Here is a 13,753-nt window from a genome sequence, read left to right on the forward strand (position 1 = left end):
TTTAGTTAATTACATCTGTTTAGGTCCTCAACTAGGGGCAATTTTGCCCCCAGGAGACATTAGGCAATGTCTGCAGACATTCTGGGCTGTCACGATTGGGAGGATGCTACTGGCATCTAGTGGGGAGAGGCCAGGGCTGGTGCTGACAATCCTCCAAGGCCCAGGACAGCCCCACAGCAAAGAATTGTCTCGCCCAAAATTTCAACAGTGCTGAAGTTGAGAAACTCTGATTAGAAGTGATATTCCTTGTAAAAAATGGTGGTATTTGATATATTTGTGCTCTTAATATAGTCAAACCTTCAAAACACTTATGCCCCAATATAGCTTACACACTTAAAAAGTAAAGGAAATGTAGTGGCATAAGAAGGCTAACACTTAATAGAATGAATATTTATTTATATTCGTACGTACAGAGAGAGAGAGAGAGAGAGAAGACAGTGAATGAGAAAGAGAGAAGGGCAATGGCTTCAGGATTTCTAATGGCAATTTTATAATAAGGGCTCAAACTAGACCATGTGGGAATACAGCAAAATGTGGGCCCATAATGAGAGACATTCCTTATAATAGGAAAAGCTGCACAATCAGCTGTTCCCTTATTTAGGTCCCCAAAGCATTATCCAAATCATAAATAACAACACTGAAAATAATGTTTGTTGCTGGAGTCAGCACACAGATGACATACTGAAACGACAGGTATGGTCCCCTTACCTAAGAAAAATGGGACAGTTGAGTCCTAAAAGGTTCCTATTTGCACTGCTGACACAGGCTGGGCATATTGCAGCAATGGAAGCAGAAGAACCAAACAATGCACCCAGACAGAGACCCTGCCCCGACACATTAGTGTCAGGAAGGGCTTCGGACGTCAGCCAGAGCAGTGGTTTCACACGGTGTCAGTGGCACCTGGGTAACAACTACGCATCCTGCAAGCCCACCAACGGGCCAGGGGAGGCCAGGGGATGAGACCCTCACACACACACTTCGGTTGGCCCTGCCCCTCTCTTATTTGCTTTCTGCATTGGGGTTCAGAGAAAGCTTCACTTCAAAAATGGATTTTTAAAAATCCTGCTGCAGTCCCACCCTCCGTACACAGCTGGAGAGAGCCGAGGTCCAGCGGCATGAGAGACAAGTCACAAAGACAAGCCGGGGCTTGACACCGACCACCTGGCCCCCACCACAGAACTAGTGCCACACAAGGCCCATCCTCCAATGCACCAAACATTTCAACAGTCCTTTTTAAAAAGCCTCGTACAGGGGGCCGGCCTAGAGGCGTCGCGGTTAAGTGCGCGCGCTCCACTTCGGCAGCCCGAGGGTTTGCAGGTTCAGATCCCGGTGTGTACCAACGAACCGCTTGACAAGCCATGCTGTGGCGGCGACCCATATAAAGTGGAGGCAGATGGGCATGGATGTTAGCACAGGGCCAATCCTCCTCAGCAAAAAGAGGAGGACTGGCATCGGATGTTAGCTCAGGGCTGATCTTCCTCTCACACACACACAAAAAAAGCCTCGTACAGCACAGAAGTGGATCTTATTGTAAAGTGTGTACAAATAAGAGTCAAAGGCCCTGCAGGTTACCCCGAGACCCTGACATGTGAACAGGGATGCTATGAGACCCATGCTAAAGACAGGCCCCAGTGAGTGCACAGCCGACTGTGACTCAGCAATGACACTTAGTTTTTAAGGGCACATTCATGACATGTAAAAACTCTGCTCACGATACATCTGCAAACATTTGTCAACTTCCGGTTTTGAAAATGTATGAACTTGCTAGAAGCTCATAGGAAAAGAATCGTATATACTTACGAAGTGTGTAACAATTTACCTCTTCGGAGCTCATGGTGGCTGGGGGTACCTTATAGACCAGGCAGTGTGAAGGGTTGGGCTGGATGCCACCCTGCAGAGGTAACATCACCTTCCCAGAGCTGGCTTCCAGCGCGGGGTTCCAAACAGCCCAGCGAACCATGTGCATACACGCCAAGTTGGACAAAGAGGTGACGGACGCTGCCTAGAATGCAAACAAAGCACATGGGTGCATGAGTTATCACAAAACCCAGCTGGGTGGGGGACATCAATGGTGCTTTCATGATAAACTTTAAATAGAGAGCAGTGTAGCAAGGCAGGGGATCACCAGTTCCATTTCACAAAAGCAGGAACCGAGGCATAGGCAGAACACAGCATCACACAGGCGGCAGAGAGCGCAGGGAAGCCAGCCTCCCATTCTGACACCCCACTCGCCTAAGACCCCCCCCCATACGGCTTCCCTCTTAAAGACCAACACTGTCTCACGGCTCCTGATCCCATAAGGATCCTTCTGCAGGTTTGTAAACACTCAGCACCTTGCCAACATCTACCCAAATCCATTAGGAAAACACCAGGAACAACCCTTTGTGTTAGTGATAAGCATCTTTGTGAAACAACAAAGAATGCAGGCAGGTATTCACTTGAGGGTCATTAGCACACAGTTTCTCCAGCAGCGTCAGCTCCTAATGGTGTATTTTATGCATGTGACTTGATGTGTAACTGGGAAACCAGTCGGGTCAAGTTATGTGCTGCTCCTTCTTTCACCTTCTCTGCCACTGGCCAAACGAAAGGAAGGAGGACACCAAGGACAGTCTAGGATTAGCATCACATTTAAAGAAAGTCATTTCACAAATCTGGTTTCAGGGCTTGACACAGCAGTGTTTTAAAGGAACTCCTTCATGCTTCGTTCAAAAAGAAGCAAGAATGAAGCCCAACTCCAGGCCTTGGTCAGGTACTACGACCCTGCTCAGCTGGTCTCTGAGACTGGGATTTGGCCCCCTGAGAAGGCGACTCAGAGACACTGGCTCTGACTGAGGCCCCGACTGGCAGACTCTGCAGGCTCCTTGGTAGAGGAGCACAGCAGGACCCCAGGAAGGCCAGTTCTCGGGCCACAGGACCCAGGGGGCACTTGGTGACTCCAGGTCAGACTGGGCACCTGGGAAGAGCATTTTTCACCCCCAGAGCCCAGCTGCACTAAGCAGAGTCAGATTGAGATGGTCCAGACTCAAGGACAGCAGCCATGCTCCCCCGCCCCAAGACCCCTAGGTGGTGACGTGGGAGGAGAAGGCAGTAGGTGGTGACATGGAACATGAGCACAGCACTTCACTTCCTAAGATCTCTGCATGGGTGACAGAGAGCCATCTGCACCCCTCCAGGATGAGGAAAGCAAAACAATCAGGTGGCTCCTCTGTCTCTGGGCAGCTAAGGGAGCCAAGGGCCCTCCGTCCCTCTTGACCACTGGCTGAGTGCACTAACACAGGCAGCCGTGGCCACAGGGAGGGTGGACGGCCTGCAAGGAGGGGCCTCCTGCTCCTGGAGAGGAACGGAAGCCCAGGCCCTGCCCGTGGTGGTGAAGAGCACCCTCCCCAAGGAGAGCGGAAGCCAGGGGGACTGCTGCTCGAGCTGCGACGGGAGCCACCGAGGAGGCATGGCTCCAGCAGTGCACCTGGGGCTCCCGATGGACCCCGCCTATTTGCCTGGACTGGGTGAGCTCCTACGCCATTGTCACGGCGAGGACTTGACTGCTCTTGGGTCCAAGGCAAGTCTCCACACACGCATACAGAAGGACTCTGGCTGGACTCTGGCGCAGATGGCAGGATGGCCGACTGGGTTAAACCACAGCTGAGCGTATGTGTGATCAGGTCCCAATAAGAAAAGGAATTGCATGCGTTTCATCCAAGTCAGTCTTTCCAGCCTGTTTCTTGCCATATGATATCCCACCCTATTGTAACCTTTATATCCATGGGGGTCGGCCCCGTGGCTTAGCCGTTAAGTGCGCGCGCTCCGCTGCTGGCGGCCCGGGTTCGGGTCCTGGGTACGCACCGACGCACCGCTTCTCTGGCCATGCTGAGGCCGCGTCCCACACACAGCAACTAGAAGAATGTGCAGCTATGATATACAACTATTTACTGGGGCTTTGGGGGGAAAATAAATAAATAAATAAAATCTTTAAAAAAAATAAAAAAATAATAAAAAACCTTTATATCCATGAGGGGATAAAAAACATCCAACATCAGCGTCTGGTTTTGAATTCATCTCTCTTCCCCAAGGCCCCGTTGTGACCAGACCTCAAACCACCCACTTCAGCAAGGCCTGGTCTGATCCTTTACTGGAGCCAAATTTCAGATCACGGGGTAGGCTCCCACCACGTTCTGCTGGGTCACGGGGATGAGCAGGGATTCAGGTCCCTGACAACTCAGTGAGAAAAAAACCACATCCTGGAAGTAAAAAGAATCAGCAAAGTAAGAAGCCTAAGCATGTGACTCTGTGCCACAGTTTCAATGTCTGTGAAAGCACAGACGAAGTCTGCCTTTCCCCATCCAACTCGCCGGACGACAGTGTAAACTGGTGCTGAGCAACTACAGTATATCAATGAAAAGTTGGTTAAAAAGCCATCACTTTTTAAAAATAAAATTATTACAAATGTATTAGGAAAACCGGCCACTAAAAAAACAAGAAGGATTCAATAATATCTAAGCTACTTTTGTAAACAGTCATCACCAATAAAACCTAGAAGTTTATTACAGGACAAAAATACAAAACCACATTCTCATACTATTTGTGCAACTCCTTCTGGTTTAATTTTTTAAATTAGGTGATTCCAATAGCTAATTTTCCAATTTCACAGTTCCTTTTGGTTTTTTCATTCTCAATCAATACAGCTGTCTTCCTTGTGAAGTATCTGTCAGTTACACAAATATCCATTTTCCTCACTTTTGTTTTTAACAGCTCTAACAAGAGACGGTTAGTGACTTATTGATCACTCCTGCACAAAGACTTCAGTGGGACAATTAGCGCCTGGTGGCAATTCAATTGCCATTTATTAGCTTGCATTCTCTCCCAACTGGGCCAGGGTGATACCTGCAGGCTAGAACCTCCCTAACCCCCTACTCCACACCCCACCCTCACCGCCCCCCTCCCCCGGCGCTTGAAGGGGAAGGTCAGGTACACGGAGCACATGGGCACAGCAAGGGCAACTACTGACTGTCATCATGACAGAGCTCCTCCTACCAGTGAATTTTAGTGGGTGAGATCAGATCTGTTACTTTACAATGTCTTTTCCTGCCAAACCAGGTTTGATTTCACAAACTGGAAAAAAAAAAAAAAAAAATACACTGAATTGTTCCCATTTAGACTTTTAATTATAATAGCAAACAATATACAGAAAGCCACAGGAATACACCTGGATTACGAGTCAGGTGTGTCGTGGAACAGAAGTGCCACACTGTCATTCACGAGGCAAAGAGCAAACAGACAACAGACACGTGACCCTGGGGAACACACAACCCAGGTCCCTGTGGTGGGCGGAATGGTGGCCCCAAAAAGACATGTCCACATCCTGATCCCTGGACTGTGGGACTGTGATCTTACTCCGTGCAGAGGTAATTAAGCATCATGAAATGAGGAGCTCTAATTCCCCAGGTGGGCCCGAAAGTCAAGGACAAGCGTCCTGATAAGAGCAGGACAGGGGCTGGGCCCGTGGCCTAGTGGTTAAGTTTGGCGCATTCCACTTCAGCAGCCCAGGTTCCTGGGCGCAGACCTACACCACTCGTCAGCGGCCACGCTGTGGTGGCGGCTCACATACAAAATAGAGGAAGATTAGCAATAAGTATTAGCTCAGGGCAAATCTTCCTCAGCAAAAAAAAGAGCAGGACAGAGAGAGATTGAGACAGAGAGACAGAGGGAGACACACAGAGGGAAGGCCATGTGACGACGGAGGCAGAGGTTGGAGCAATGCAGCCACAAGCCAAGGAGCACCGGCAGCCACCAAACGCTGGAAGAGGCAGGAAGGATCATCCCCTAGGGCCTCCGGAGGGAGCACGGCCCTGCCAACACCTCGATTTTGGCCCAGCAGAACCGATTGTGGATCTGTGGCCTCCAGAACTGCGAGAAAATAAATGTCTATTATTTTAAGCCGCACAGTTCGTGGCAATTTGTTCCGGAGTCCCCTCAGCTTCTGTCCTCAGACCAACTCAAAAGTCACTCAGAAGCAGGTAAAAACTTCACGTTATTTCATGAGGTTGATTTTCTTTGAATTTTCAGTGAGATCTTTTCCTCCCGCCTGGAGCCCCATGCCGGCCGCCAGAGCCCCCTCCACACTGACTCTGGGCACTGAGCCCCAAAGCCCGGAAACGCACCACGGAGGGGAGAGTGACACCTACTGGGCAGAGGGAGGTCCTCTGCCCCTGAAGACACCTCCAGAGACAAGGCCCAAGGGACAGACTCTTGATGGGGGCGAGCACACTGGGGCACTTGGCTGAACGCAAATGGAAAAAAGACAACCTGTTATGACAAAACATCTCCAAATGTTCCCAATATCACTCAAATCACAGCAGAAGGAAGAAGCCAAAAGAAAGAGAGAGAGAGAGAAACTTAGGAACTATATTACAGATGAAGGAGGGAGCAGGGGGCATAGGGAGAAGGCGGCCCTGGGCCCTGGGTGGGCACAGGTGTGTCCCGCGTTTGCACGGTGCAGGCATGTCCACTGTGCGCACCGGCTCATGTGATCCTCATCTCGGCCTGAACGCCGCCGACCACAGAGGGGCTGCGAGCACACGCCGGGGGTGGGCCGAGGCCCACCCAGGCGGCACAGACCAGCAACTTCCTCTGAACTCCTACAAAAGTGCACACGCCCAAGATCATTCATCTCAACATCGTTTACAGCTGAGAAATACTGGGAACCATCTAAACATCCAAACACAGGAAACTGGGTGAATAAACTGTGGGACACGACGGAGTGCCTGCAGCTGGAGAAAGGGGTGAGGAAGCGCTCTGGGGACAGCCAGGTACTACCGCCAAGATATACTGTTAACACGAGAAAAAGTAAAGTGCAAAACTGCACGTAGATAGTCGCTACCCTCTGTGCGTTAAAGGGAACTAAAAAACACACACGCTTGTTAATATCCACAAAAACCAACGCAGGGAGGACGGACCAGGCGTAACGGCACTGGCTCCCCCCGAGGGGTGGGACCATGAAGGAACACAGAAGGTGGGACGTTTTTCTCAGATCACCTTTTGGTAGAATTTTGACTTTTAAAAGCATATTAGTGCTCTATATATTAAAAAAATAAAACTAAATCAATAAGGATGGGAAGGGGAAATAACCACAAAACTGAAAGCCAACAGCAACAAGAGGCCCCACTGTAGCTTCAATGAATGGCAAGACCACACCAAGGGGCAGAGCCAAGAGACAGGAGAAGTCTACCTGACTGCTCCTCTCAGTCCTGGCTGCTAACAGATCCTGATCTCCTTCTGGTAGGTCTGTTTTTGTAGCGGTATGGACCAAGCAATTCTAACCTTATTTTAGATGCGTCCTAGGACTGAGCACACGAGCAGCTGTGCTGACGGTGCTGGGATGGAGCCAAGGTTCCCTCTGTGGAAGGGGCCTGGAGAGCCCTGCAGGGACAGACTGGAATTGAAGGGTCAGCGAGAACTCAATTCCTGAGCCATGGATGTGTGTACATGTAAGTACATGCATGAATGTGTGTGCACATATGTGCATGTGTTTCCACATGTAAACTTCCTAGCTCTGTCCACTGAGAGACCTTAGAAACAAAGACTGACCTAGTGCCCAGATCCAGATTCTAACACATTCTCCTTGAAAAAGAACCAGGGCTCATCAAAAGTGAGGAAAGTTTGAGAAACTGTCATACTCCAGAGGAGCCTAAGGAGACATGAGGACTAAAAGTAATGTGACATCGTGGATGGGGTCCTGGTACAGAAAAGGATGCTGGGTGAGGAAATTCAAATAAAGTGTGGACTTCAGTTAGTAATAATCTATCAATACTGGTTCATTAGTCATGACAAATGCACCATACTAATGATGATAACTATAGGGAAAACTGGGTTGGGTATATGGGATCTCTCTGTACTATTTTCACAGTTTTCCTGTAAATCTAAAATAAAGAGTTTATTTTGAAAAAGGCAGGGGTGGAAAACCATGGCTCCTCACAGACACGGCTGATTCCAGAGCCAGAACAGGGAAGATGCAAGATGAGCCTGGAGCATCTTCTTATGCCAGAAAGTAAGAAAATGCTCAAACAGCAAACATGATGCAGGCTGTCACAAGGACACAGCCTGAAGGAACTCTGGCCAAATCTGGGACAATTTGAGCACCAAAATAATTAGGGGTGGTAATTTTAAAACTTATAGGATGCAGCAAAAGTGGTACTAAGGAAATTTATAGCTATAAATACTTACATTAAAAAGATCTCAAATCAACAACCTAATGTTACAACTTAAGGAACTAAAAAAAGAAGAACTAAACCCAAAGCTAGCAAATAATAAAGATTAGAGCAGAGATAAACTAGAGAACAGAAAAACAATAGAGAAAAATCAATGAAACCAAAAGTTGGTTCTTTAAAAAGATCAACAACATTGACAAATCTTTAGCTAGACAGAAAAAAGTGAGAAGACTCAAATTACTAAAAACAGAAATGAGAGTGAGGACATTACCACTGATTCTACAGAAATAAAAAGGATTATAAGAGCATACTATGGACAACTGTTCACCAACAAATTGGATAACCTAGATGAAATGGACAAATTCCTAGAAACACAAAACCTACCAAAACTAAATCACAAAGAAATAGAAATCTGATCAGATCTAGAACTGGTAAGGAGATTGAAAGAGTAATCAAAAATCTCCCAACAAAAAAAAGCCTTGGACCTGATGGTTTCACAGGTGAATTCTACCAAACATTTAAAGAACTAATACCAATCCTTCTAAAACTTTTCGCAAAAAACGAAGAGGAGGGAACACTTGCTAACTTATTCTATGAGGCTAGTATAACTCTGATACCAAAGCCAAAGACACTGCAAGGAAAGAAAACTACAGATCAATATCCCTTATGAACACTGATGCAAAAATCCTCAACAAAATAGTTATGTACTGCATAACGACATTGTAGTCAACAATGGACCATATATACAACAGTGGTCCTATAAGATTAGTACCATATAGCCTAGGTGTGTAGTAGACTATACCATCTAGGTTTGTATAAGTACATTCTATGATGTTTGCACAACAACCAAAATCACCTAACGGCACATTTCTCAGAAAGTATCCCCATCATTAAGCGACGTATGACTGTCCTAGCAAATGGAATTCAGAAGCATAGTAAAAGGGTTATACACTATGACCAAGAGGAATTTATTCCTGGAATACTAGGTTCGATATATGAAAATTGATCAATGTAATATACCACATCAACAAAATGAAGGAAAAAAAACACACAATCATCTCAATTGATGCAGAAAAAGCATTTGACAAAATTCAACATCCTTTCATGATAAAAACACTCAACAGGGGCCAGCCCAGTGGCACAAGCACTTAAGTGCACGTGCTCCACTGTGGCGGCCCGGGGTTCGCAGGTTCGGATCCCGGGCGTGCACCAATGCACCGCTGGTCAAGCCATGCTGTGGCAGCATCCCATATAAAGTAGAGGAAGATGGGCATGGATGTTAGCCCAGGGCCAGTCTTCCTCAGCAAAAAGAGAGGAGGATTGGCAGATGTTAGCTCAGGGCCGATCCTCCTCACACACACACACACACAAAGAAAACACTCAACAAACTAGGAATAGAAGCAAAGTACCTCAATATAATAAAAGCCATATATGAAAAATCCACAGCAAACGTTACACTCAATGAAAGACTGAAAGCTTTTCCTCTCAGATAAGGAAGAACGCAAGGATGCACGTTTTCACCACTTCTATTTAACATAATATTGGAAGAATTAACTTAACCAAGGAAGTGAAGCACTAATACAATGAAAACTACAGACATTGCTGAAAGAAATTAAAGACGACACAAATAGGGGCCAGCATAGTGATTGGCATAAAGACAGACATATGGACCAATGGAATAAAATAGAGAGCCCAGCAATAAATCCTCGCATATATAGTCAAATGATTTTTGACAAGAGTGCCAAGACCATTCAATGGGGAAATGATAGTCTTTTCAACAAATGGTGCTGGGAAAACTGGATATCCACATACAAAAGAATGAAGTTGGACCTTTCCCTATCACCATACACAATTAACTCAAAAGGGATCAAGGACCTAAATGTAAGGCTAAAACAATAAAACTCTTAGAAAATAACATAGGACAGAAGCTTCATGACATTGGATTTGGCAATGAGTTCTTGGATATGACACCAAAGGCACAGGTAACAAAAGAAAAAATTGGACTTTATGAAAATTTTTAAATTCTTTACATCAAAAGATACTATCAACAGAGTAAAATGGCAACCCACAGAATGGGAGAAAATATTTGCAAATCATGTATCTGATAAAGGATTAATATCTAGAATATATAGAGAACTCCTAAAACTCAACAACAAAAAACAAACAACCTGATTCAAAAACATGCAAAGGACTTGAATAGGCATTTCTCCAAAGAAGATATTGGGATGGCCAACAAGCACATGAAAAGATGCTCAACATCACTAATCATTAGGGAAATACAAATAATGGCTATGATCAAAAAAACAGAAAACGATGAGTGCTGGAGAAGATGTGGAGAATTAGAAACCTTGTGCACTGTTGGGGAGAATGTAAAATGGTACAGCCACTGTGGAAAACAGTACAGGCGTTCCTTAAAAAATTAAAAATAGAGCTACCATACTATCCAACAATTCCACTTCTGGGTATATATCCAAAAGAATTTAAAGCAGGGTCTCAAAGAGATATTTGTACACCCATGTTCATATCAGCATTATTCACAACGGCTAAAACATGGAAGCAACCCAAGTCCATCAACTGATGAATGGATAAGCAAAATGTGATATATTCATACAGGGAATATTATTCAGCCTTAAGAAGGAAGGAAATTCTCCAATATGCCACAACATAGATGAACCTTGAGGACACTATTCTAAGTGAACAAAGCCAGTCACAAAGGACAAATAACATCTGATCCCACTTACGTGAGGTACTTAGAGTAGTCAAAATCACAAAGACAGAAAGCCAGGGGCTGCAGGAGGGGAGAATGGGGAGTTATTGCTTAATGGGCACAGAGTTTCAGCTTTACAAGATGAAAAGAGTTATGCGGATGGATTGGTGGCGAGGGTTGCACAACAATGTGAATGTACTTAATACTACTGAACTGTACACTTAAAAATGGTTAAGATGGGGGCCAGCCCCACGGCATAGTGGTTAAGTTTGGCATGCTCCACTTTGGCAGCCCAGGGTTTGCGGGTTCAGATCCTGGGCACGGACCTATACCATTCCTCAGCCATGCTGAGGCAGCGACCCAGATACAAAATAGAGGAAGACTGGCACAGATGTTAGCTCAAGGCTAATCTTCCTCAAGCAAAAAAAGAGGAAGATTGGGGCTGGCCCAGTGGCATAGTGGTTAAGTTCGCGTGCTCCGCTTCGGCAGCCCGGGGTTCACAGATTTGGATCCCAGGTGCGGACCTACACACTGCTCATCTAGCCATGCTGTGGCAGCATCCCATATACAAAATCGAGGAAGATGAGCATGGATGTTAGCTCAGGGCTAATCTTCCTCAACAAAAAGAGGAGGAGCGGCAACGGATATTAGCTCTGGGCTGATTATCCTCACCAAAAAAAAAAAGAGGAAGATTGGCAGCGGATGTTAGCTCAGGGCGAATCTTCCTCATTGAAAAAAAAAAAAAAGGTTAAGATGGCAAATTTTATGTTATGTATATTTTACCACGGGAAAAAAGAGGTTAAAAAAAAAAGTAAGAATGCCACTGAATTATACACTTCAAAATCATTTTAGGTTATGTGAATTTCTCCTCTATAAAAATATAGATATATTTTTAAAAGACAAATGAAAAAAACAACTTTTAAAAAGTGAGTGAGTCAGTGTCTCTCTTAAAACCACAAGGAAAACCCAACATTCAGGACAAAACAGAAGATTCAGCACCAGATTCTCTCTTCTCTAGCAACCTCCCAGTTTAAACTGCTCCCATCCACCTCTGCAGACAGTCTGAGACTCGCAGGCCCTGCCTGCTTTGGGGAGACTCTGACGGCAAAGCCTCAAGCTGCAGCAGATGGAGGCATGGCTGCATTATGCGCATGACTGCATGGGGACTTGATGGGGACACACTCCTCGCTCCGGGGGACAAATCAGGGTTATTTTGAAAGATCTCCTGAAAGCATCTCAAGATATCTATATTTCCAAGTTCTAGGAAGTTTAAATTTATGTAATTTTTAGAATAAATCAAGGCATGATACTTAAGTTTCAAATACAGAATATCCAAAATACCCAGCTCTGATGTGTCCTGGGCACCTGGACCAGGACCTTGTACATGGTAAGCATTCAAATCTTTGTTATATGAACTTGTTCTGTTCAAAGAATACTAGCAAATACATAAGTAATACATTACTTAGTCTCTACCTTCTAGATATTTTGAAGAGGGTTATTTTGCTAAGTGACTCCCAGAAAAAACACTGTTTTGACCCCTGGCAGCCCCATGGGGATCTGCACTTACTCTGACACTGGGTCTGGCAACTTTCACAGCTGTCTTCATTCCATGTCCCTCTCCTATGTTCTAGAGAGTCTGCTCTATCGACTTCATTCAATCAGCAAACATTTATGGAGCCCACATTTGCACAGCTTACAGCATTTCAAGACAGGCCATCTAGTGTGGGTATACTGTCCCCATGTACTCAATTTTCTGGAAAGGAAGTGGTCTAGACGGGAAGACCCACTTCCTTTGGCTCTTCATAGCTAACCCAAAGACAAACTACGAAGGCTCTAGTTGTTCCGGGTAACCAAAAGATGCACACATTTCACAACGCATCACCAACGAGGGGTGTGTCTTCTCAAAACTTTTTTTCTGGTTTGTTTTTAATGACTATGAAATACTCAGAGCCAAAAAAATTCACTCAGACTCAGGTGACTGGGTATAAACTGGACACAGTAAGCCCAGATACCTCTCTCTGATCCGAATAACCACTTACAGATGAAGAGTTTCACAAAGGGCCTCAGGAGATCGAGGCTTTCAGCTCCTGGTCGAAACACAAGCAAAGTTACGCCACCACCAGAAGCCTGGCCTGTTTTGCTTCTTCAAGCGTTAGGAATGAAGAAACACAGATGTCAAGAAGGCAGCAAGGCCATCTTGAAAATAGGTCACGGTCTCAAAGACAGCACTGCCGAGGAAACACAGCAGCTGCCCCAGCTCGTGTAGGAAAACTTCGTTCAGGAATCATCTTCCAAAGAAAAATACACTTTTTTGGCTTATGTATTTCTGACTAAGTAAAATACTTAAGAAATGTACACCCAGGCTAACTAGACATTTGATGATATTGAGAAATTTATCTTAGTGTTCTGGGTGTCAGGATGGTATTACAGGGATGTCTTTAAGCCCCCGTCCTTTGGAGATGCACACTGAACGACTCACAGGTGAAGTGACTTGATCTCTAGGATCTGCTCTCAAGTAACCCGGGAGGAATGGGGACAGGGGAGGAGGAGCCCAGACAAGACTGGCCATGAGCTGACAACTTTCGAGGCTGCCGATAGGTGCAGTGGGTTATCTCACGCTTCTCTCTACTTTTATATTTGAAATTTTCATTAATAAAAAGGTTTTAAAAAAAAGAATGTACATGCCAAAATGTTTACAGTAATCAAAACAGATGCAATTATGACTGGAATTTGCTTCAAAATAAGTCAAAATGTGTTGAGGTAGAGAGTATAGACAAAGATTGTCCACAAAGTTGATAAATGCTGAAGATACATGGGGTATATTTTAGTACCCGGTCTGCTTTTG

At 45.4% G+C, this 13,753-nt stretch overlaps 1 protein-coding gene across 11 annotated transcripts in view; it reads right to left on the reverse strand.

Moving 5' to 3' along the window:
• Positions 1-13,753, reverse strand: part of NPHP4 (nephrocystin 4) — a 134,480-nt gene that overhangs the window by 75,207 nt on the left and 45,520 nt on the right. For all 11 annotated transcript variants that reach the window (XR_009221840.1, XM_058552748.1, XM_058552744.1 and 8 more), the window contains one exon: positions 1,820-2,002. Coding sequence is in view for 10 of the 11 variants with exons in the window: in XM_058552748.1 (XP_058408731.1) it covers positions 1,820-2,002 (183 nt within the window). In the remaining variant the exon portion in view is untranslated. The remainder of the gene's footprint in view (positions 1-1,819; positions 2,003-13,753) is intronic.

The sequence above is a fragment of the Diceros bicornis genome, chromosome 13, assembly GCF_020826845.1.
Source record: "Diceros bicornis minor isolate mBicDic1 chromosome 13, mDicBic1.mat.cur, whole genome shotgun sequence".
In the NCBI taxonomy this organism is placed as follows: domain Eukaryota; kingdom Metazoa; phylum Chordata; class Mammalia; order Perissodactyla; family Rhinocerotidae; genus Diceros; species Diceros bicornis.